This window comes from Indicator indicator, chromosome 7, assembly GCF_027791375.1.
Source record: "Indicator indicator isolate 239-I01 chromosome 7, UM_Iind_1.1, whole genome shotgun sequence".
Classification (NCBI taxonomy): Eukaryota; Metazoa; Chordata; class Aves; order Piciformes; family Indicatoridae; genus Indicator; species Indicator indicator.
In genome coordinates, this window is record NC_072016.1 from 18,678,967 (window position 1) to 18,704,520 (window position 25,554).

Genomic DNA, 25,554 nt, shown 5'->3' on the forward strand with positions numbered 1-25,554 from the left:
GACTTTTGAGGACCATGAATTAGAAGAGATCAAGCTTTTGTTTTCCTGTCACGTCTGCAAGCTACAGCTATTGGGCACTTACATTTGAAATGCTAATAGGGATTATCAGGAGGTCAGGGAGTCTCATGAGGCCCTTCCTAATGTTTGTTCTCTCCTGGCTGAGCTCATCTGGACTCATGAACTGAAACGGAGTCATGCATCAAAAAACTTCATGTTCTTTTTCTACATTGTTTTCAATTTCCCAAAGTAACTTCTGGAAAACCTTGAGAACAGAACACACACACACACATACACAAAAACCCCAACCCCAAACAAAATAAAAAAACCCCAAAACACACAAAACACACCTAAACCCCCCAACCCAGACATGCTCCAGGACTAGCGAAACAGGGAGAAACTATTCCCATTTCAGTGAAGTTATCAAACCCCTGTCACGTTTGGGACATCGTTCTGTCCTGTTGCTTGCAAGGTTCCTTCCCATAAGACATCAGCACGACCATTACTGAGTGAGTTGTGGCCATCGTGGGAGCACAACCTGGCAGCTGCCCAGCTGTGTGCACCAGACCTGGCAGAGCCTATTGCAGTAATTCTTCTTGGGACTGCAAAATTTTCAGCTCAGAACTTCACATGAGGTCGTGGGCTCAGCTGAAAATCGCCACACAGGTTTCCATGCTACTGAGCTAATTGCCCGTCAGTGAGACTATCACACTGAACTATCACACCTTTGTGTTTGCTACTAGGATGCCCTGGAAGGGTTTGGAGGCCTCAGCAATTAGTCCCTCATTGTGCTGGTATCGTCCCAGAAAAGCAAGCACTGCTAATATCCCAGATAGCCTGTTCCTGAAGGCTAGCTTGCTGTTGTCTGCAGTGAGGGTGGGAGAATAACAGACCACATGGAGTAAGTCATAATACATGTGCATCTGTTACTTTGACAGCGAACTTTGGGCATCCGTTTGTTGGTGTACAATGCTGTGCCCTACAGGGGCTTGGTCAACGACAGTGGCAGGTACAAGTTAAATATATATTCTGAAAAGGAAGTACATACTGAGATGTTCTTGCTGGCGTCCAGACCCAAAAAAAAAAAAAAAAAAAAAAAAAAAAAGTGGGGGCAGGTGGTAAATACATTGATAAATAATGAGACAGTGAGATGTCTTTCAGTGCTGGGGACAGACTGGGCTCTGTTCTCACCTCTGCCCTGAAGTCCACCCTTAGTTTTGGTCAATTCCTTTATCTCTTTACAATTAAGTCCTTCACATGTGTGATAATCCCTTCTTTCCTCCTCCAGCTCTTACATCTCTCTTGTTTTCAGACTGCCACTTCATGTGTATAGCACCTAGCACCCCAGGGACTAACGTGGCAGGATTCCTGTATAGTATGTCCCCTGTAGAAGGAAATGGCATTCTATGCTCTAGGGTACAAAATGCAACACTAAGTGACAATATTAATACATGTAGTGTAACAAGACAGCACTGGGATTCTGTTGAAAGAGTATGGGTCTTGATTCTGCAGTCCTATGAAGTCATCAGGGCTCCCCATGTGCTTAAATTACTCTGGAACTTTGTGGCATGCACGCCAGAGCGTGGACCACCTTTCCAGACTGAGTGGGCTTCTGAAGTTCAGCAAAATGTTTACAACCAATTTGCAGCTTTGGGGTGGGAATTTCAGGAGACAGTCTTTCCCGTGAGAGACCTACTCCTTCCTTTTTCCTGCTGGGCTGAGAATACTCTGATTAGAGCCTCTGCCTTGGCATTTCGGCATTCCTGATCCTCACCAGGGACTGAAAATGCTAAGGCAGTCACAAACAATGGAAAGAAAGGGAGAGGAAAAGCATTCATCCCTTGGATTTGCTTTCCCTTAAACAGTTTTGCAGACTGGAGCTAATTACAGCGATATGCTGCCAATCTGGTAAGAAGTGTTGCTAGCTAAGGATTGACCCACCATTTTTTTTATCTGTAGTAATTAATATGTGCTTGGTTTAATCTCACTAGAAGCAATAGTGAAGATACTTATGACCAAGTTCACATGTCAAATAATCTTGAGGTAGTAAGGGCTAAAACCCATGCTGCTGTGTGCAGTGCTCTGTGCCTTTCTTGGCACATTGTCTTAATTCAAGGCTGGGAGCAGAGAAGCACAGAGCGCCCTAGCCCTCACTGCCGCAGCCCTGTTTTGTAGCTGATAGGGTTGGCTTGTTCTCCTGGCACCCCACTCTGCTCTGCCTGAGCAGAACTTCTTCCTGTGTCTCCCACAGATCCCACTCAGAGCCTGGCTCCAATCTTTTAACTCACCTTTCTCAATGCAGGGTCCTTTGATGGAAAAGCTTGTCCCTCAGCTGTACTACCAGCTTCTCTGAACTCATTCTCCTTGTTGTTCCTATTGTTTGTCAACTTCCTGAGCCCCACCATTGACTGGCTGTTTCCTGAATGTGGGCATCTCTCTCCTCCTGCAATAAAACACAAGGACTTGCTGACGTTTCTCAGCAGTGTCCTGGTAGGATGGCATATGGGCAGTGCTGCCAGAAAGCTGTGATTCAAGATGAGATGAGAACCCTAAGGTCTTATTTTCATTCCAGGTTTGCTCTGAAACTCCCAGGAAAGAGACTTCTGAACCTCAGCATTAGAGATCCCAAAGGCCATTTACACACTGACTCAATTCTGCAAGGAGGTGTGTTGATTTTTCTGTATTTCACCAAGTGTTAAAGGTAGGCTGAAGTCCAAGGTATGAAATAAACTAATCGGCTTCACTTAGTGGGCTGGTTCATATCTAACCTTGGACCCAGACTTTTCAGTTGGCTTTATCAACAGTGGGCTGAGCCCAGTCTTTCTTAGCCTTCTGGAAAAGTTGGTCTCTGGATTTAAGCTTTGTATCTGGGGCTTATTTCCCTTCAGCCTATAGAATAAGTCATCCTCCGGGAATGTGTTCTGTGCGTGCTTGAGAGGGTAGGAGACTAGCAACAGGCATAAGGTAGATCAAATCCTGCCTTGTCTGGTGGGGTGATAAAACCATATGCAGGGGCTCCACTAATGGACCTATTGGATGTGCTGTGTTTCCAAAAGAGACACGTTTTATCATGTATTTCTTCTTATCTTTGTAGTCACAGCTGCAGAGCAAAAAGTCCTGCTTTACACACGTGATGCAGCAAGTGTTAAAATACTAGGTGTATACAAAGTATTTTAAAACTCATATTCCCACCTAAAACTTAGTTCCACTAATACCTTGCTCTGTTCCCATTTGCCTTCCCTAGGGAAAAGGAAGTTGCTTATTTCACCAAGTGGTAGCAAGCAGGAGGACAAGTTAGAGGTATTAGAACTCACCACTGCAACTGTTCAGCTTCTCAGTGTTTGCTCCTATTTCTGGGATGATGGAAAGATCAGAAGGGTTTCCAGTCTGAACCAAGACGCTGTGAGGTCTGCTTCTTCCAGCAAAAAATGTCTTCACATCTTGATATGAGTTGAGGAAGAAGCTAGCAGCTCCACAGGAGCAGTGCTGCAGAAAGTACTCCTACACCAGACAAAAAAAAAAAAAGGTATGCAGACTCTCAGGCTGCAATAGCCTGAGGTAACCAGGGAGTGTGATGGAACAGACTAACTGCAATCGTTCCAGCCTAGGGGTGCCCAGCCTTGTCTTGACACTTATCAGAATACAGACAAATTATTTGATTTTGTAAAAGGCTGAGCTATCTGGAGTTGGTAATACAGATTTTTTTCATGAGTTCCTTGGTGTTTGAATTGCCTGATAGTCAGCATCCCTGGGGTTTATTTCCCAGAAGGAACTGAATACAAGTTTCTAAACATAGAGCTGCTCAGCATTTGTGTAAATAAACATATACATTGTAACAGTGACTTGCATTTTAATATAATTTTATTTATTCTGGAATGTGCATAATGGTATCTTGTATTTTTACTGATGGGATGCCTTAGTTTGCTTGCATGTTACCAGTGTGTGGTACTGTAGCTGGTGTACTTCTGTTGTAACTGATGTGGTGGGAAGCAGGGATTTTCTACCTTGCACAACCATGTTGGACAAGAATTTAGTATGGCAGGATGCAAGGAGAGCTTTATTCAGCTGGAGCAGAAAGGAGGAAAACAGACTGTTTGTTGATGTTGAAACCAGGACAGGCCAGCATCAGTTTAGCACCTCTGGAGGTCACCAAGCAATTGACAATTTTAATGTAACATCTCATATGGTACCGCAGCAGCATGGCAGTTTGCATTACCTGTACCCTTGGGAGGCACTTTGGAAATCTGATGAAAGATGCTGCTTTTGGCCCACAACATTAAAGATTTCCTCGTAAAACAAACGTCGTGGAGTAGCCATGTTCCCTTTGTGTCCCACAATCAAAATGTCTTCAATCTCTATGGTGATGTCTGTATAGCTCTCAAGAACAGCATTAGGGGCGCTGGCTTATCTACAGTCCTCATGACCAGTTCTTAATACCACACTAAGCCACTTCTGCTCTGGGGGTTGTCTCTTCCCCAGCCGTGTCCAAGGCATGGAAACTTTTAGATGCTAATAGTTTGCACAGAGAGTGAACGTGGTTTGGAAAATGGTCTTAGGATGCCCTCCAAAATGCAATGTGGACAGCAACTTCCATGTCTTATGGTAAATGGGGGTAGTAGTGTTCCTCTTCTACACAAAGAGCCTGTGACTTGGGAAAGAAAAATGACAGAAAGCTGCTCAGATATAGCAGATGCAGGCACCATAGAGATATCCAGAAGAGAGCATCCCTTTTTGTAGAGCACAGTGCAAGCACTGAATGTTACATCTAGGGGTCTAATTTCCTACTGAACAGTATGGGACAAATACATCTGAGAAGTCACTGCTGATAGATCTTGGAAAATAACCAAAAGATTAAAGTTTCAACTGTTTAAATGAAAGCCCAGTGCTTTTCATTTCACTGGAAGCTGGGGAGGAGAGGGCACATGCCCCAGATGAGGATCTGACCCTGGATTTGCAGCTTGGAAGAGTTACTTGGGGCAGTGACTCACAGTTCTAAAGCTTCAGGAAATGTGTTAACAATTCCCAGGCTCTATGTAGGAGGCTGCATTCCTCTGAGGGTGAGAGATGGGAACATGGAAATGACAGGCTACTCTGCTCTGCAACCTGACTCACAACTTGGCTTTGGCTCTGAAGAGTCAGTCACCTACTGCAGATTCAACCCCAGCAGGTGGGAAAGCAGCACCAGAAGAGGAATGTCATTGTTGGGAGAATAAAAGACTCACCACATCATGGCTGGGAAGAAATAGTTGAGTGTGATGAACCCCTTTGGTTCCTTTGGGGCATGATAAAATAAAAAGAAAGGGAGAGGAAGAAAAAAGCTGGAAATACGGTGTGAAGGCCAAAGAAAAAGAAGTGAGAAGCAGAGGTGGGGTGCAGCTGAACAAAGTATGTAGGGGTTAAAACCTGGTGTTTAGGAGGACACTGAAATAATTTGCAAATTTCAGTCAAATTGCCCACCTAGCTCTGGCTGATTTAAAAAAAAAAAAAAAAAAAAAAAGACAAATGGGAACATTGAGATGTTTCGGTTTAGAGATTCTTCATTTGGCAGGTCAGAAGCACAGGAAGGGAAAGAGCATGGAGCTGGGTAGTGGTACCACTGATTCTCTTCCTGCTATGTATGTTTTGTGGAAAATTCTGAGATCTTAACAGTTTAATTCAAAACATAATTTCTAAGGAGGTCCATTGAAATGTTTTGTTTTGATAGCATTGATGCTGGGAGATGTGTTCCTGGGAACTTTTCAGCTGTAGAGATTTAAAAGCTACTGACTTCAAGCTTCTCATCACATGAGGTGAGTGGGGTGGTTTTTAACTCAACAGAAGCAAATGCACCTGGGAAACAAAATTGAACATGAACAGAAACTTGAGCCCACTGTGGTGTGTTAGAGCTTCCTGAAGACCAGAGCACCCAACCCAAGTGAGTGCAGAGTCAAGTAAATTAGCATTTTCCCCTCATACAGACTTGGAACTTTCCCATCTGGGCTTTGAGTATATAATTTATGGAAGACACTAAGTATCTGCTTACCTCTTTTATCTGACTCATCTTCTGCTCTTTCTGCAAGCTGCACACTTGCTTTTGGAGACGTAGATTGTGCTCCTGCAGCTGCCCAATCTTCTCTATCAGTTGACAAATGTGTTCAAGGTACCCCAGACCAGATCCCAGGGCTTTGCGGTTACCTTGGTTCACCTGCAATGACAATGCATCTTGGACCATGGAGTAACAGCAGAGCAATCCTTATTGGCAGTTGGGGGCCCAACACCTTTATAGTCATGTGGGCCGTGGTAAAAAGATTCAGGCTTCCTCTTGCAAGGGGCTTTGGTTATAGTCACACCTGAGCTACAACATTGCTTGCTCACAGGTATTTTCTTATTACTTAGCAAAGTACACTATCAGAACAACTTTCTGATCAGAGACTGACACAGAGGAAAACCTCATGACAACCTGTTTCTAATTCTATCTCCCAGGCTAATATTCATCATTTAGTGGCCACAGGACCCTTACAAACAAATATAATTTAGTATGGTATAGATGGTTAGGTTTAGTATGGCTCATTTAACTCACAGCCCTCAGTACAAGTTACACTTGTGGGTATGGAAGCTGAGCCTGGCTCTTACCCAAATGCATGTATCTGCAGGCTGCAGTTATTCAGTACTTTGTGACCAACCTTAAGGTACACTCTATGTGCCTTTGACAATCTGCAACCAGTACAGACAGCTGAATTCAGACCCTCATCGTTGGTGGGTCATTGAAAGGGATATGCACCAAGCTGCCAAAATGAAAGAATATATTTGCATTGGTTTTCAGGAGATCCCAGCTTATGACCCTGATGATACTTTCTCACTTATTAAGAGATGCATGAGGAGAGTCTGCAGGACCAAGCTTGTTGTTTGGCTACAGCAAATTATTCTGTACCACTGATCTCTCTGCACTCAGGATCTGTAAAGTCTCACTGCTGCTCAGCCAAGGGTAGTGACAATCATCCTGTGGTAGAGGAGAGGCAGTGGTGCTTCCCAGCTTCCCTGCTCTGCACCTTGATGTTTCTGGCCCCAGAACTTCCTAGTGCATAGCAAGCGTCCTCTCCTGTGGTGTGAGCAGACTCTCTTGAACATGCTGCTAACAAAACCCTAAGAGGCTGAGTTCTACCTTGGAGCTACTTGCTGATGTGCATGTGATAGCAGTAAGTAAAATAAGCCTCAATCTTTACAAAAGCAGTGCTCTAAGTTTATCTTACTTCAAAAAATAAGTTCCCTCTACAAAAGCAGGAAGCTTACTCTGTCTCCTTTCCCACAACAATCTACATTTTTGGGGAAATGCCAGCCTTAGGACTCTTCCTGTCTTTTCATTATGTCAGAAAGCTCATGGTGTGTTCAAAAATAATCAGCGTTAGGATTTACTTCTTTTTAAACAAATGATGATACAATGTTATTTATAAACAGGTATTATTATGTCCAGATGCTTTTGTGTCTAAGGCTGGGACAGAGGTCACATGAAATCATATGAAGAACTGTGATGACTCTAACCCAACCAGTCATTCACATTTTGTTTTCCTCTCAAGCAGAGCCTGCAGAAGCGGTGGCAAGACAAAGGTTATTCAGCCATAAAACTGACTGGGAAAGGACGCAGCCCCAGAACCCACAGGGAGAGCAAAGCCCGTGTGGTGTCTGCTGGGAAAAGCTTGAATCAGAAGCACTACAACTAAGATATCTGAAATCAGTTAGGGATTTGTGGGTGCCCAGCTTCAGAAGCATGATTTTCAGAAAGCACGTGAGTATCAGCTTCCAGAAATGGGGCAGCTGTCCCAAAATCAATAATTATTTTTTAACTCTGTCCCAAGATAATCAGTCAGAAGTTCCTCATTATTCTTGAAAACATGGGCTTTCTGCTCCTATGTACCTTCTTTTTTGCACATGTAACAGCTACCCTTACTGAGAGAAGGAGACAGTGAGCCAAAACCATCCCATTATACCTGTAGAAACACATGGGATGACTACAAGGGACAAGGAACCTCTTGGACAAGAGGAGAAAGTAAAATCTGTCTGTAACCTCAGGACTGGGGAGAAAGCACTACACATTTGCCTGTGATCTTTTTTTCATATAAAGACCGTATTCTGTTCTATATTTATCTTGTGCTTGATATTGTAAAGTCCTGCTTCATCTTAGCAGCTCCCAGGGCAAAATATGTAGGGGTAGAGAAGAGAAGGTGGCCATGATTTCCAGTGCTTTTTGTCTAGGGATAAGGGCACTTGAAAGCAAATGTGTGTTTGGGGCAGGCATGGAAAAAATCTGTCTTTTAGCAAAAGATAAAGAGAACTTCAAACTCCTGAGAATAAACACAGGTCCCCAGAAAATGAGAAGCAAAATATATAAAGCAGTTGCTCTATGACTTGGGGCAAGGCAGATTTACCCCTGAAGAAGACAAAACTGAAGGTTGGATTCATTACGCCCCCATTTCACAGCCACCCTTCAGAGGCTGTTCAGAACATGCAATTTGGGACTATTTAATAGGAAATTAATTTGCATTTCATTGAAGTGATCCCAGTAAGCACAAATACGCAAGAGGCAAATCAGGCACAGCCTCCAGTGCTTGCCCATCCCTGTAGGGCCTGACCTCTGTGGTCAGCATGCAAGGGTAAAAGCTTTCAAGGAGGATGCTTCACCTTACTTACCCTGCCATAAGACCTGTTAGCCATCAGGACTGCTCAGATATAGCAAGCATTCAATACAGAAATTTCATGTAGTGTAGATGGTTGTCCCCAACATGATTGCTCAGAGAGAGCCTCTCTAGGGATCTTGACAGGACTTTCTTTTCCATAGAATGGAAATATCTAAACAGCCCTTGCTGTCTTCTTGTCATGCCACACATAGTATAGAACCTGCTCTGTCACATTCTGGTGAAAATATTTTCCTCTCAGCCCCTGTGAGAGAGTTTGATGCTAGCAGTGGTGGATAAGAAACCATAGGAAAACTGCAAACATTTTCCAGGATGAGTATCTTCCAGTCCCTGTCCCTCCCAGCTGAAGCTTTGCAAAACATTCGCCTAATAGGACTGAAAGTTTTCCTATTCCCCACACAGGTATTGTCAAACATGACTGGAACAAAAGCTATGTGCTCATTTTTGCATTGATGAAACCTGTGAAGAAGGAAAAATATCTTGCCTACTGAAGATGCTGAGGATCAGATGGTTAAAGTTGCTCAAGGAAAGTAACAGCATAATGTATAACTAGGTGCCAGGTTTTGCTTTCAGTTACATCAGACTGAATCAGACCCTCAGAACAGGGATCCAAGGCCCAAACGCAGCTATACTATGCTGAGTTACTTCCCATTACAGTTTTGATCATGCAGAGTTAAGGGGCACTATGCTGCCTTTATACCCATGTAACTAAAAAGTGGTCTCTGCCTGAGTGCTCACCTGACTGAGCTCTGAGGACAGGTTTTCAGTAGATCTAGCCATGCTTTGCTGGCAATAAACTACCATAGTTGTGCTGGCTGCCCCACAGATTTCTTAGGAAGACTAAAAATACAGGAACAGCACATGCACTGAGAACTCTGGCCTATCTAGTGCCCTCCAGTCAATATCTTGACTGCTGTAAAATCACAGTGTTCCTCTGAAGCCATTAGTGTTACAGGGCTGGGAGCTTTTCTTCAGTCAGTCTCAATGGAAAACTGTGCTGGGCTGGACCTGGCAGCGGAAGCCAAGGCTATCAGGGAAGATTAGCTTGCAGGTGAAATTCTACATTCAGACAGGAGCTCACTGATGTTTCTTGCAGCGACTTAGGTTTCTGTGCTTCTCGTGATGCTCTTCACTTTCTCTTGTGGATAGTTTTGAGTTATACCATGCTCCATTCTCCCATAAATCCCTCACTGCCTGTTCCTGCCACATTAGCATGCCTGGTACAGAGGCAGTATGGTCACTGCACCAACAGCCAGGGGACGTAATTACAAATATTTCTTGCCCCATCATGAGCTTGAAACCCATGACGCCACAGGCTGAGTGGGAAGCATTTGTCACTGGGATCTGACAGCACCAAAAGGCTTGTGAATAACAGGAAAGAGAGGGATCGTGCTGTATATTTCTGAGTAGCTCCACCCTGCTGTCCAGGAGGGGCTGTGTGTACTGATAGCTGCTGGTTTCCTCCAAGCATCACGCACAGGCTGTGGGGCTGATCATCACAGGTCCTACCTCTGAACTGTCTTCTCTGCATAGAAGTATTTAGACTGCTTGGCCCAAGACAATTAGCTGACTGTGAATAACGTTGGATTTTTTTCATTTAATGACCACAAATGCTCCCACCCTCTAGCTCTTCTTCTAGGGGTATGGGCTGTCTTTAAATGTAAACTTTATGGAGGGTGAGGAAGTGTTTGCAAAGCAAAAGCATCAAAAGCTACGTATCTTCAAACTGATCCCAAACATTTGCTTAAAAGGAAATGCTTTTATTTAGGCTTCAAAGTTCTTTCTCTTGTTGTTTGACAGCTTCCACTTTCTTTCATCTTTCTAAACACAGGCAAATTTCAAAATAATGACAGTTCAAAACAAAAGATCAGAAACCTTTGTTTAAGAAATGCCAGACTGAAATGATTTGATGTATAGTTTGTCAGCCAAAGCCATTCACCAAATAGTCAAAACATTTGATCATTTCCAGTCTCTTTCTGAGCATGCTCCTTCGTGTTCCTTTGGAAATGTCCTCAGCAATGAGGGAGGCTGGGAGGACATCAAGCCACATCCTCATCTAGAGACTGAATCCTTGCTTGGCTGAGGTGTGCCAGCAAGCAGAGTGCTGTTGGCACTGCCACAGCCAGCTGGGCTGGGGAAACTCAACTGCTCTCCTGTTACTTGAAAGTTATATCCCCCCAAACCAGCAACTGAACTGAGGAAGTTGCTGTCACCTATGATTAAACAATGCTCTCATCTGGCATTAAATATAAGCCAGCGTAAGCACTCTTGCATCTCTATTAACATGAATTTCATTTAGTAGGAATTGATTTGATGGAACAATTCAGTTTGCTATGTTCTTTGCCAAGCAGAGTGAGAATACCCTGTACTGGTCTGCTATCTTTCAGATAATACTGATTGCCTTTCAAGGGGGATTTGAGTCCCTGAGATGGCACCAGGACAGGCAACAGATTGACTCCTAAGTGCCATGTTGTATCATGAACAAGTTAGAGGCAAATGCAAAAACCACAGAGTAAGAAGCCTGGAGCAGAGCCTTGGCTGGGGTGATCCAAGATGCATCTGTCAGCTATATGATCATCTGGACATTGTTTTTTGTGGGGGTCTCACTCTGCCCTGCCTCTTTTGTATGACAGTGAGGACAGGTGAACCTTGTGCAGGTTTGGTGAGGGCAGAAGGTTCTGCATCTGGAGGAGGCTTTCCCTGTGCTGTGAGAGACACAGCTCAGCTCCAGCTGCAAGGTTGTGCAGCAGCCATGGGCTTTTCTTGTCCCAGTCAGCCTGGGTGCTACCTTGCGTCCTAGCAGTTTGAAAAGTGCTGCTCTTGAGATACAGCAGCCTGGAGGTGCTCTGTGAAGAGCGGCAAACTTCCCCAGCATCTAGGTCACAGCTGTATTTATACAGCTTGAAAAACAAACAAAGAAAAGTGCTCTGAGGCACAGAGCTTTAGCACTCAGGCAGTGAGGATATTAAAAAGGAGGGGAGATAAGCCACCCAGAGCTTCATTTCCTTTTTAGCTTCTTTCTAATTTATTTGCTTGTTTATTTAAATGCTCTGCTTTGGGAAACTGAGGCTCCATTTCACAAAGGATTTAGAGGAATTTCACAGACAGCCAGAGCTGTCAGACAAGAGCAAGCTAGCTGCAAACCCTCTGGAGTGCAACAGTAATTTAGTAACTTTTTATAACATCTCCTTGTATTCAAACTTTCCTGCTCTGGTACTTTTTTTGAACTCACCAAAAGGCCAGGCTGCTGTTTGGGAGCCATGCAAAATAGACATCTACCTTCTGCTGTGTGTGAGGCAGCTCTGGGGAGGAAGAGCTTGCTCTCTTGGATCGTATGCTGCTTGTGCTGCCTCAATATGCAATGTTAATAGAGATGGGCCATCTTTGACCTCCCTCACTGCTTGGGAGGGTTTGGCATGCTGGAGAGGAAGGCCATCACCTGATGGTTCATATCCAGGGGAGAAAGGTCATGATGAAATTAGATACACAGCACAGAGCACTTGTCACTTGGCTTCCTCCCACCCACCTCTCATTACAGTTCATCACTATTACCACAATGAATGCCTCAAAAAGAAATCCTCATTATATACCGTTTGATATCTTTAGTGTATCTGTGTGATCCTCTTCACCTAGCCTGCCCCCTCCTTTACTTTTCCTTATGAAATTTTTTGGTCTGTCTCTATCAAGAATTGGCTCCCCAGTTAGATCTTTTCATTGCCCCTTCATGGAAGCCAGTGCAGTGTGCAGGCAAGGCAGAGATCAGTCTGCATGTCAGCAGCATGAAACCTCAGGCGAAGCACTGGGGTAAGCTCTTGTAGCATCCACTATGGAAGAAGATGCACAGAAAGTTTTTTTTTAATCTCCTGACAGTCACATGGTATACCCAGCAAGGGGAAAAGAGTAGGGCAAGGTGCTGAAAATACTATGTCTTTGCAGTTCAGTCAGTATCACAACATAGGAGTTTCCATTACAGCTTGTGCTGGAGGGTTAAAATGAGATTTTCATCTCCAGCCCAGCAACAATCTGAATTTGTGCTTTAGTTTCCTGCTCACTCATTATTCAAGAGAGCTGGCTCAAGAGGACAGCACAGGCCTGGACAGGAATGAACTAACCCTTAGACAAGTTCTTCCCAAATTTCAGCACCTTAATAGCAGTCCACCTGTTCCCAGGAACAGGAATAACCTAACCATGAATGAGAAACTATTGGGATCCTCAACCCATGTATCTGACAACAGTGATTAATGTTATAATCTTCATTTTAAGACCAGAATCAGGTCCATCCTCTAGCCTGTGGCTTTTGACAAGTGACATCTCCATGAGCCATTAGTCATCCTTACCCAGACCAAATATATGTGAATTACTTTAGAATTTTCACTACTATGAAAAGAGCTCTTAAAAATCAATTGCCAAGATTTTCTATTTACAGCAGTTTCAGGGAACATTTTCCAACTCTCCCAGATGTTCCTACTTCATGCTAGACAACAGAACTTGAACCCTGACTAATTATTTAGACAGGCCTAGTTCTAAGGTTTGGTAGTTCAGGTGTTTCTTACCTCACTCAGTCTACAGCATTCATCCATGTATTCATCCAGACTGTCACTTGTGGAGTACTTCCTCAGCTGATGTCCGTGGATCTGAAGGTCTTGCGTGCTGCCAAAGTTCTCTTGGAAATTGTCAGCAATTATCTTTGGCTCTTCTATGGGAGCTGGAGTGGCAAGAGGGCTCTCTCTGGGAGGGTCTGTCTCTGCTGTAGGTTCCTTTTCCAAAGATTGCCTTTCGCTTTGGTCAAAATTTTCATCAGGACTTTCTTCCTGAGGGACACTGATGTCTTCCAGGAAAGCTGTAGGACCCTGTACAGCATCTGCCTCCTGGCTATAGTACTCAGCCTGCTTTTCAGTCTCTGGATCTTGCTGGCTGACTCTTCTGGCATGCTCTTTACATGTTCTCATTATCAGATGGTCAATTTCTGGAGAGGAAGAGGTGCTAAGCACACCTGAGTCACAAAATGAGTCTCTGCTGTGAAGCACAAAACTCTTCTCTGAACCAGTTGGTGTTGATGGTGAATTAGCCCCACTTGGCAATTCAACCCCAGAGTCCTCAGATTCAAATTTGGAGAATCTGTGAAGTCGACACTTGGACTCAAAGGCATTGAGGTCAGGCAGCGTGGCTACACAGTCTGTGCTTGCTGGGGCATCTGCATAGTCTGGAGCTGCCGGTGTAGTTGCTGCATTCAGTTTTCCCTGGCAGTCCAGTGGGAGGCTGGCACCTGGGAGATGGGACTCTTCTGCACAGGCTGTGTCAGTTGGAGCCTCTGGGATTAATCCTGGGTTTTGAATTCCTTCATTGCTCAGTATCTTCATATGTGTTAACACGACTTTGTCCTCAGCAGGGGGACTCTTCTTACCTGCTTAAAAGAAAACAAGCAGAAGGTCATCAGGGGCTACAAAACTCAGCGTCTAGCATATCCCCAGAGGGATGTGAAATGTAAAACTGTCTACAGTTAGGTGGTAGAGGATGACAGCCCTAATTTCTTCTCCTCAAGTTATATGAAGCTCTCTTGTAGGCCTTGCTACCACAGAAGTGTTGTGTTTCATAGCCCCAGAGTCATTCTGGGGGGAGACACAAATGCACCCAGAGTTCTAATTTAATAGGTAGAAAACAACACATGTATCCAGGTACCCTATTAGTGATTACCTGCCTAGAGATGCAGAGAAATGCTTGTTCTTTCAGCACAATAGACATTAATTAAAGGCTAAAATATTTCCTCCAATTAAATGTATTCTGAACCAACACAAAAAAGGCCAAAATTAAATCTGTCTTTCCTCAGACTTAAGTGAACTTTGGATTGCAATTTTCAAACTGGTATTGTCTGCAGTATTCTCTGCAGACATACAGGTGACAAAAAGCAAGTGCTGATAGGAAAAGCAAATGAGGTACTGTAGATCTTTTTTAATCCCTCTATAGTTTTAGCTATGAAGTATTTTCTTTAAATGAACTCTTACCTTCTCTGTAAAGTGAAAGGAGATGGGGACAACTTTGTTCATGAGCTTTTTGCACATGGACAAAGAAGACTTGTTTTCACATTATAGTTACATCACATGGTAATGTGGTAGAACATCTCCGGATGAAAAGCTATTCCACAGAGGCTGAAGATCTGTCCCCAGGTTTTCTTACTGTTCTTCTGAATCGAATATTCATGGTGCAGACTTCTTGTTCACGCTGGTAGGAAAGCCAGTGTGAAAGCTCTGCATCCATCCTTTAACAAACTGCGAATCTCATCTCCAAATCCATCTGCTTGTGGATTTGGGACCAGGAATTGTGCAAAACTTCAGTTTCTCTGATGTCTTTTCCCTCATTAGAACCTGACCCAGAGAACCTCAAAGGGCTATGATGCATATGCTTTTCAGGATATCTTACTTCCTTTCCCTTTCCTACTTCCTTCCTTTTTGTCTGTCATCAGACCAGCAGCTGCTTCACAAATTCAGTAACATAATTATTCCTAAGTAGGTAGGAAAACCTGAGACCCCTCACTAGCAGTAGGGCAGGGAAAGCTCTGGCATGCACCCCTCTTTCATGGAAATCCAGAAAACTCCCTGTTTCAGAAATAACCTGTTTTCCAGACTTCCCTCCTCCAGCTTGCTTTCCACAGTGTCCATAGACAAAGGAGACTTTTACTCTTTAAGACAAAACAGCTGTTACATAGATCATTTTCTACTTTATTTAAATTCCTTCTGATTTTGAGAATTTCTTGGGATACCACTGCCCTTTACTCTCTATAGGCAGCCATAGATTTAATATTTCACACTGGATTTTCATAAAGCTGTGTAGATGAGGAGAGAGCAATGGATGTTGTCTACCTCAGGTTCAGCACACTGCCTCTCATTAACATCCTCATAGGTAAACTTAGGAAATATGAGTTAGGTAAGTGGACATTTGAGGTGGACTGAGAACTGGATGAACAACAGAGGGTTGTGATCAGTGGTGCAGAGTGTAGTTGGAGGCCTGTAGCTAGCAGTGTTTCCCAGGGGTCCAATCTTGTTCAATATCTTCATCAATGACCAGGATGAAGGTACAGTGTACTCTAAGCAAGCTTGCTGATGGTGCAAGGAGGAGTGGCTGACACACCAGAAGGCTGTGCTGCCATTCAGCAAGACCTGGACAGGCTGGAGAGTTGAAGAGAGGGGATCATCATGAAGTTCAACAAGGGCAGATTCCTGTACCTGGGGAGGAATAACCCCATGGACGGGTACAGGTTAGGGGTTGACCTGCTGGAAAGCAGCTCTTTGGAGGAGGACCTAAAATTCCTGGTGGACAGCAATGTGCTCTTGTGGCCAAAAAGGCCAATGGTATCCTGGGGTGCATTAAGAAGAATGTGGCCAGCAGGTCAATGGAAGTTGTCCTCCCCTTCTACTTTGCTCTGGTGAGAGCACCTCTGGAGTACTTGTGTCCAATTCTAGGCTCTCCCATTCAAGAGAGACAGGGAATTACTGTAGAGTCCAACGGAGATCTACAGAGTCAATTAGGGGTCTGAAGCATCTCTCTTATGAGGAGAGGCTGCGAAATCTGGGGCTCTTTAGTCTGGAGAAGATTGAGAAGGGATTTTATCAATGCTTGTAAATATCTAAAGGGTGAGTGGCAAGAGGATGGTGCCAGGCTCTTTACAGTGATACCCAATGATAGGACATGGGGCAATGGGCACAAACTAGAACATAGGAAGTTCTACCTAAACATAAGGAAAAACTTATTTACTTTGAGGGTGATAGAGCACTTGAACAGGCTTCCCAGAGAGGTTGTGGAGTCTCCTTCTCTGGAGACTTTGAAAACCTGCCTGGACACATTCCTGTGCAACCTGATCTGGGTGAACCTGTTTTAGCAGGGGCTTTAACTACATGATCTCCAGAGGTCCCTTCTGCCCTCTATCATTCTGTGATTCTGTAAAAGCATTGTCAGTGATAAATAATCCCACCTGATAGGCTTTTTGTGGCACTTGGACACATAGTACTTATAGCCTCTTATAGAAGATCTTGTTTGTCATATACAGAATTAATTGTACCCGCCTCCCTTGGCAGAATTCACAGGCATCTCTCCACTGTAAAAACCCACATTTGGGAGTGAGTGCCAGACCATCAACAATGCAACACCAGTATATTTCTGTGCTGGAGGACAAGAGGAAGACATTGCCCACAATGCCACAGGAAAGCTCATGAAGAGCTGTGTGGTCTGGGTAATAGCCTTTCCACTCTTGGGATGAGTATGACATCCTGAACTGAGGATAAGGAACAGGGAGAGCCTGGTTTACAGCTTCATGCACAGCAAAATGCCACCTGTAAGAGTGAAGGTTTTGAAAGGAGGCTGTGGAGCTCAGTTATCACTAATCTGGAGTGAAGGGGATCTGTCTGCTCAGCTCCTGGCAGCAAGAGGCAAAGTGTTGTATCTGCATGAAAAATTAAATGCTAACAGGTTTTTCTGATGGCCTCGCCACCCTAGATGACACAACAAAACCACTGAGAGTCAGGAGGAGAGTAGCTGCATTGTTGCACATCCCTTTTAAGAACAAGCTGTCACTCTTACCAAGAATCACTATATGCAATGGCAGTTCCTTGCTACAAACTCTAAATTGCCTTCAGTTACTAACCATGCCATGCTTTCTTTTGACTGGAGATTCTCTCACTGTCTTTCAATCTTTTTCCCTTGCTTAACCAGTTTCACCTTGGCCTACACAAATATTTCTTTGTCTGAAATCAGGAAGCAGCATATTAAAATAAGGTTTTGTTACTTAAAGATGTCAGATGTTTTAGTGTGTATCTTTGATGACTACAATGTTTGGCCTCAAAAGAAAAAACTAAAAATGAGATGAAATTTCTGACCCTTTGCATGAGGGTCCCCTCAATGTCAACAACTCCAATGCTGAGAAGGATCTACACTCTTGACAACACAGTGCTTTGCTCTCCCCATCCTGTGGTCATTAGCAACATCAAATGGTTTCACAGCAATTTCTTGTTTTTCTGTTGCAGACTGCAAACCACTGATCTAAGCACTGGCAGGTCTTAGTAACCACAGTATTTGAACTTTTCTGATTTATCCGCCCAACCCTTTGTGAAACAGAGGTGTTATCATCCTCCTACCACAAGTTCAGAATAGATGAACAGTACGGCAGGATTTTGCAACACGCTTAGGCATCTTATCCTCATTCATTCAGTGAGGCTTTCCCATGGTCAGTGAGGTCATCTGTGCTACAGTGGCGACATCTCCCATGATTAAGGCAGCGACCTGAAGCTCAAGTTTGTCTTGCCGCACCCCACAGATGGAACAGTCTCTTCTTCCTCCCTATTAACTGTGCTATGGAACCTAAACCATGGTGCTTCCAGCAAACATTGTTTCTGATATAGATCTTGAGAGAGGCATATAAAAATACTCAACTCTTTCAAGCACATTGCCAACAAAGACCAGAATGGTGAAATTAAATCTCATCTGTGCAATTACACACCAAAAAAAAAGAAAAAAAAAAAAAAGAGAGAATCATGTCCACTAACTCTGGCTGAGGACTTGATATGTGAGTGCTTTGCACAATATGAGGGGTCTGGAGCAAAACAGGGAAGATGGACTGCTGCCTGGTGTGCTGGAGGGAGTGTGCTGCAGGGGTAAAATTACAATGCTGCACGGAGGCTTCTGAAAGGATGTGTGAAGAACTTCAGAGAGCTGAAAGGTGGCATTAAGTTTGGTAAGATGTATTTACTTGTACTGGAGGCCAGCCAGGTTTGACACTGCTGCTCCTGGGAAATCAGCCAAGATTCTTTTGTTGTTGTTTCCTTTCCCCTGGACTGGTTTTCCACATACCTTCTGGGATGGGGGTAAGGGACCAAAAGATGCTTCTGGTCAGCTGGCTGAGATACTGATATGGGAGTAGGAAAGGGAATTGAGTTGTTTGTGTGCATGCAGTATAACATTGGTACAGCTTCCTGCAGCATTTTTGTCAATGTGTGCCTAGGCCAAATGTTGTTCCACGTTAATTTGTGCTACTTGCCTAGTAGCCTTCTCAAAGGGACTTTGTAATTACACTAGAGATAAACAGGGTTCCCTGGGTTGTAATATAAGCCTGTAACTGATGGTGACTGATTATGTGTAACCTTGGGTAAGTTCCTGTGCCTGTGCAGCTGGAGAATAAGATTGTTTTCCATCTCCCAGGGAGGTGGTAACAGTGAACTAGCTAATATTTGCAGGTAATTTGTAGAGAGTTAAAAGCATTGATGTGTTCCAGCTAAGTCTCTAGAACTTTGTTTTGCTTGGTTTCCAAATTGCTCTCTAGGATAATTCTCTGTTGGCAGTTAGCAAAATCTAGCAGAGAAACTTAAATCCTTCAAAGGTGAATGCCCCTCCCATCAGTTCCTGTCCCAAGGCTTTCCTTTCCTTGGAGTTTCATGTCCTAGTGTGCTTTTCCTGTTGCACAGTAACTAGCAGCTGGCAGGGCACAGCCTAGTGCACAGAGATTTCTGACCTGAGGAAGGAGAGCGGATACCTAAACATTAAGTTGCTTTCAAGGAGTTTCTTTATCACAAGTAAGTTGCACGCAAGAGATGAACTCAAACAACTGCCCAGGCATTCCCACTACTGTTCAGGCCTAACTCCTGCAAAAGCTTCAACCTTTCTAATAAACAAGCCAAAGTCTATATTTGAATCCCTACGCTCCAAAGCACTGAAATACAAGTCTAGTTTTTTCTTTTTTGCGTCTATGTCTGTGGCTCACAGCCACGCTTCACTAGCAATTCCCTCAGCTGCAAGCCCTGTTAAGTCCTGCTATGCCCTGAGAGGGGGTCCTTGGCCTCTGATGCACTGACTCAAGTATCATAGCACATGGACTTCTGATGCATCTAGCTAATGCAAGTACTGGTGGTGGGAATAGGCCAGGCTGACAGTGGGATAAGTGCTGCTAGAGACCATATAGAACTGTACCATACAGTGCTACCTAGTGCTGTTCTTCTCCCTTCTGTTCTGTGCCCACCTGTCTGTGCCCACCTGTCTTCAAAAAACATTTGTTCTGATTTGTAGGCTGCTTTGAATGGGGAAAATCAGCTTTGGCACCAAAGCTTTGATTATCCCTGCAATTGTTACACAGGATAGCAGCGTTAGAGCCATGGCACCTCTATTCTTGACCCCAGAGCTACTGGAAGTTTAATGCGCCCAGAGAACCCATCCACAGTGGGTGGTGCTGGCAGGGTTATGCAGGGAGGCAGTTCCAGGAAGAGGCACAAGGTGAGCAATTCAGAGATGCTCAGAGTTCCTATTCTTTTCCCCAGTCCCATCTCCCACAAGACATGCAACACCCTCTAGGTTTTATTCGATAAGGCAAATACTTCCCAACTGTAGCGTGCCACAGGACTGGAGCACCAGAAATAAAGGGCATTACTAATGAATTGGGCTGCAGGATTAGCAGGGAGTTTGCACAGCTGCCCTGCAAATGAAGACCAAAGCCAAACCCATCATTCGTACCAGTCTGCTTAGCCCTGAACACAGGAGCAAGATACATGTGCAAAGCTGCAGAGGAGGTTTTTCAGCATCCCCCAGAGAACAAGCACAGCCTGCCTAGTAAGTCCTCTTTAGCTCCAGCTGTGCCAAGTTTTAAATCCTGTGCCATGCAGGACAGGTTCTGTCATGAGCCTGTGGCCTTCAACTAACAGACTGAAAGATCATTAGCTTTTGAAGAATCATTAGGCAGCAGTGACTAGTGGAGCTGGAGTCAGACTCATGACCTATAAATGAAAGGCTGCCTCTCCCATTCAGTTCTTGCATTCCCTCAATTTCCTTCCTTCCTTCCTTCACAAAAAAAGTCTCCCTTTAGTCCTGTCACTGCCACTTGTTCTCTAACATTGCTGGCAGTACAGCTCAAGTGGTTTCCCTTTCACTGTGAAGATGGGATTTTTTTTCTCACCAAAGGTGGTCTCAGTTTCCCAGAATTTAAGAGAAATGGGGTCACTTCCTCTCTGAAACAATGGGCATTTTTTGCCACTGACTCTTCCCCTATACGTGCTGGGGGGTGGTGCTGTGCTGGCACCTACTTCTCAGCATTCGCCCACCACCTGGGCCCAATGCAGGGTCTATGTTTCTGTCCTAGCTGGGCAACGGCTGTCCCTTGTATAGCCCTCTGAGTACAGGGAGATGTTGCATGGACAGCGCTGCAATACTTAGAAGAATTTGATTACTTTCAGGCTACCAAAAAAACAGAACCAGCCCAACAAACAACTACTACCAAAAAACCCCTGCAGCAACCACTACCAGTTGACCCTCTGGGAGGGAAATCTATATCCACAGAGCCTTGCCATGGACTTCCGTAGAGTGAGAATCTTCATGTGTCATGGTCCTTTACAGGCCTACTGAAGACTCAGTGCCAGTCCTGAAGATGGTAGGGGTCTGGCTTGGCACCAAATTTCTGCAGGCAATCTGCCTTTCCAATGCCTTTCAAGCAAAGCTAGTCTGTGAGCATGTTTCTGTGTATTGGGGTGCCACATCCAAGCTAGGGCTTCTCCTAAACTGTTAAGACAGATTTTCTAAGAGGAGCTTATGGAATGGTCTTGTCTCTTTAGTGTACCACTTACAACCTTTATCTACAAATGGCAGAAATTTGCGAAAGCTTGAAAATCACTGCATTAGAAATGCTGAGATTTTTAACTGGACTTATGACTGAACAAAATCACATTTGCAGAAGAACACGGTCCTGTGGGGTAACTGAATTTATTTGCATGATGGACCCAATTCTCAAAATTTCAGTGTATCCACTGGAGAACTGAAATACATGTGGATTTCATGGGAGCATATATACAATTTGATTTGTTTGAAAAGTTGAATGCAAAAGAATAATTAAGACAAAGCAGAGACTTTGGACAGTCCTTGAACAAAAGGTACAAAGTTTTTGGGATCCTTTGTCTTCAAGGTGCTCTCCAGTCTTATGCTAGTTAAGTGTGTGAAGTGCCTCTGGATGATAGTTTGGTAATATAATGTGACCAGAAATGTTACAGATTCCCTCACAGCTATGGCTGGTAATAATAAATCCATACATAAAAAAAGAGATGGTGAGAGAAAGATAACAGGGTTCAAGGACTCTGATTGAAGAAGCATTTGTAGCTTTAATACCTGTGTTTTGGAAGAGGAGGAGATAATTATAGCTCTTTTCAGGCATTTGAGAGTGAGATTGATTGTTTACTGATGGATATAGTTGGATGAACTAAAGAGGAAATGGATTTCCAAGTAAAGAGGCCACTTGACACTTTTACAGCTTGGGTTTATTCATTCCAAATGACCTGTAAAGCTTTTGAAACAAAGCAACAGGTCTGATAGATTAGTGACCTCTGGCAGAAAGTGCCAGGGTCCAGCAAGTCCCCACAGACCACCTGGTTTATCAGCGTAACTTGTGTAGTCTGGCAGTCACCATTTTTTAGACTAACACTTGACCCTGCACATACCATCATCTGAAGAGCCTTTCCCACTGGTTACTGCACTTACCCTGTAACTTATTTCTCAGATACACAGCCCAGGCCAAGGATAGTTTTGGTGCACAAGGATCTGTGCCCAAGTAATCTCTCCTCTGCAATGTAACCACTCCTGGGGTTGAGGGGAGGCTCAGCTCCCATAGTCCCCTATTGCATTTGTGAGACTTTATCAAGGAGATGACAGCTCTCCCTAAAAGGCCTGTAAATCCGTCTCTTTGGAAATTCCTATGCACTCCTTCAGAAGAAAGGTTCAAAACCTTAAATAAAGGAAATGGTGCTTTTATGAGCAGCCCTGTATAATGGCAAAAGATTATCTGGCACACAGCTTCCTGTGGTTTCTGAGCAGAAAATCAACACCTTGGAATCAAACATACTACACTTAGGTAAAAATAGTCTAATTTAGGAAATCTTTCTTTGCACACCTGATTTGCAGGCTGCCTCATATCGCAAAGGAGTATTCAACCAGAAACAAGCTAGGAGACAGGAGGCCCTGTGCAAGGATGGAACTTGCCCCTCAGGGATGACAGGTATGTAGTAATTCAGGTTTTATTGCCTATAATAAGCTTGGATAAACAACTGTTCAATAGCCCTAGAGACTAAAGCCATCAAGACCCCTGTGCTTCAGCTGAAACCAAAGGAACTCATGAATTGTATCAGAAAAGTCACTGTTAACCCATTCTTCATGTGCAGTCACTGCTGTCCCCAGGCAAAACCAGAGAGGAGCTTCTGTTCAAAAGAGGTAGCAGTAGGCAGGTGTAACCACACTTCTTGGTATGACTTTTATGTTTGCAGTGAGACTGGTAACAATTTTGGGGCTTGTTGAACCTGCTGGGACCACACCAGCACCTTGGTAAGATGAGGTGGTGATACAGTTTTGTAGCTGCAGTAAACTCAGCTTGCCTATACAAGAGTTCCTGCTACCATGATATTTCTGCTGTAATGTGCCATGTCCCTCCCTCCCCCACCCCCCAAGTCGGGGAAGATCCAGCCATTACTTCTGTTACTAAGCTGTCACTCAAAAAATGTTTTGTTTTATATTCTCTATTTTAAGCTGCATTTGGAGATAAAACTTTAAAGTCACTCCACAAAGCTTGCAAGAAACAGTATATTCTTGGCACTTTCTGAGTAGAGATTGGGTCCAAACCAGGGCACTAGTAATATTTGGTACCTCTTTCCAGATGAAGTGATCAGAGAGTATTGTCCCTCCTTCTTATTTTTGAGAATTTCTATCTGAATCTCTTTTTTATTTTGATTCCTCAGTGCTCTGTGATAAGTGTGTTCCCCTATTAAAGCTTCCACCTACCCCTATGACAACACTGGGTGATGAGGGACACTCTTCTATGTGGAAAAGCAAGCTTCCTTTCCCTTCCTAACTCTGCCACCAGGCTTGCACTATATAGTATAGGGAAAACAAGTTCATTGTCAAATTACATCCAGGGAAATATGAGTGGTTTCCACCATACTGTAAAATGGCAGTCCAGAGAGGCAGGAGTTCAGCATACATATGGGCATGTCAGGACCCCAGGAGGCATTACCACTCCAGCACAGTATTTTGCAACCTCTTTACCATCCTGCTATTGCACAGCACACTATGCTTAGACTCTGGCAAACCCTGTCTGTAGCCACCTCCGTTCCAAGGAAACCAATCCAGTGCAGTGATGTTAATGGAAACAGAAACTGCGGATCTCGTTTACAGCTGGCACAAGCCAAGTTGATGGGTAAACAGGGATGCTACTGGTATTCTGCTACCTCAGACTCGTGATCTCAAAGCTTGCAGCACTGGCTAAGGAGTAAAACCAGACCTCTTGTGCCTGAAAAAGGCAGTCTGAGACCACTTAATTTGTTTTCACAACAGACTTACTATGTTGCAAGTGATGTGCTGCAGGACCAGAGCTGCCTTCCCTGCCTGGGTCACCTCATCTGCACACAACAGGAAGGAGCAAATAAAACCTCTCAAGTTCGGTATAACCCGTTTTGGAGTGGGATATACCACGGATCCGATATCCACTGCCAGACCAGTGACAGGCTGAGGGCTGCCCTAATCAGCCTCACGTTCGTGCAACACCTGGGAGCTACGGGCGGGACGAGTGCGCAGAGCCGCTCAGGTGGCGGTCCCGCTGCCCCCTTTCATGCACCCATCCCGGGCAGTTCGCCCTCAGAGCCGCAGCGCTCCCCCTCTCCCGCTGTTCTCTCCCAAGCCTTTCCACGCTTGCAGATGCAAAACAAACCCATTTGAAGAAAACAAATCGGTTCCTAGAGCGCGGTCTTTCACCCCGTCGGCCCCGAGGTAGGGGTTGACCGGCCGGAGGCTTAAGTCTCATTGCAGCCTTACCTGCTTTGGGGCAGAGGCAGCCGGAGAGCAGGGAGCGCAGCATGGAGCCGCGGCGGCAAAGCTGAGGTGCCGTACGGGCAGCCCGTCTGGAGGGCCCGGGAGCGGGCGGGCCAGGATGGGATTGCCCTAAGTACTGTCTACGCGGCCGCTAAGGGGAAGGAAGGGGGTGGCGGAGGAGCGGGTTTTGGGAGGTGTGCCGGCAGCTGCCGGCTGGCTTCGCGCGGGACGGGGCAGCCCCGAGGGGGCGGCGGACTTACCTCTCTTCCAGGGCGCTCCCAGGGTGAAGCTGCGGTGCCAACTGAACATCCCGGCGGCAGCCTCCCTCAGGGGCGAGTGGGGGACGGGGGTGCCATCGCCGCCGGCCCTCTCCGGGCTGCTGCGCGTCCCCCGGCGGGCGAGCGGAGCCCGGGCTAGGGCATGGCGATGCAGCTGGGACAGCAGGCAGCGCTGCTGGCCCGGAGGCTGCGAGCGGGCGCCCGGCCAGCAGTGACTTATAAAGGGAGCAGCCCAGAGGAATGCGTCTCCTTTGGCTGATAAGCCGAGATGACTGGAGGGGTTTGAACTACCTTTGCAACCCCCGGAGGAGAGAGGGGGAGAAAGGAAAAAACGGTCGGGAGAGAAGAAAAAAATTCGGCACTTGCATTATGTCAATAAACAACCCCTCCTCTCAAGTGGCTGGAAAGGAAAGGCTGGAATGTTTCTGGTGGGGAGGAGAGTAGAATGGGTTTGGTGGGGTTTTTTCTTTTCATTTTTTTTTCTTTCCCTAAATCGCGTGTTACGTGGTCATCGTGCGAAACTCTGCCTAGGTTGTAGCTGGGGCTGCAGGCTATGGGTAAGAGGAGGGAGAATGAAGTGACAGTACCGTACCGAATGCAAGCTCCTATGGGCAGATTTGTGGTGTCACCCCATTGACTGACCTCCAAACATGCAGACCAGGAATGAAGAGCTCTCACTAGAGTGCTGCCTTGGGAAACATGTCAGAAGTTACTCCTTGGCTGGATTTAAGCAATACAGATTTCCAACAGCCCCTTATTAACCTATACAGGGTCTCTGCTTGCTAAAAAAACCATCAGTC

General features: G+C 44.9%; 1 protein-coding gene across 1 annotated transcript in view; it reads right to left on the bottom strand.

Annotated features, from left to right (window-relative positions):
• Window positions 1-25,266, bottom strand: part of LOC128968285 (uncharacterized) — a 33,140-nt gene extending 7,874 nt beyond the window's left edge. The window contains exons 1-6 of the mRNA XM_054382697.1: window positions 25,259-25,266; window positions 24,737-24,969; window positions 13,220-14,070; window positions 6,020-6,181; window positions 3,312-3,498; window positions 2,286-2,440 (exon numbers count right to left, since the gene is read on the bottom strand). Coding sequence (XP_054238672.1) covers window positions 2,286-2,440; window positions 3,312-3,498; window positions 6,020-6,181; window positions 13,220-14,070; window positions 24,737-24,969; window positions 25,259-25,266 — 1,596 coding nt within the window. The remainder of the gene's footprint in view (window positions 1-2,285; window positions 2,441-3,311; window positions 3,499-6,019; window positions 6,182-13,219; window positions 14,071-24,736; window positions 24,970-25,258) is intronic.
• Window positions 25,267-25,554: the final 288 nt, after the last annotated feature.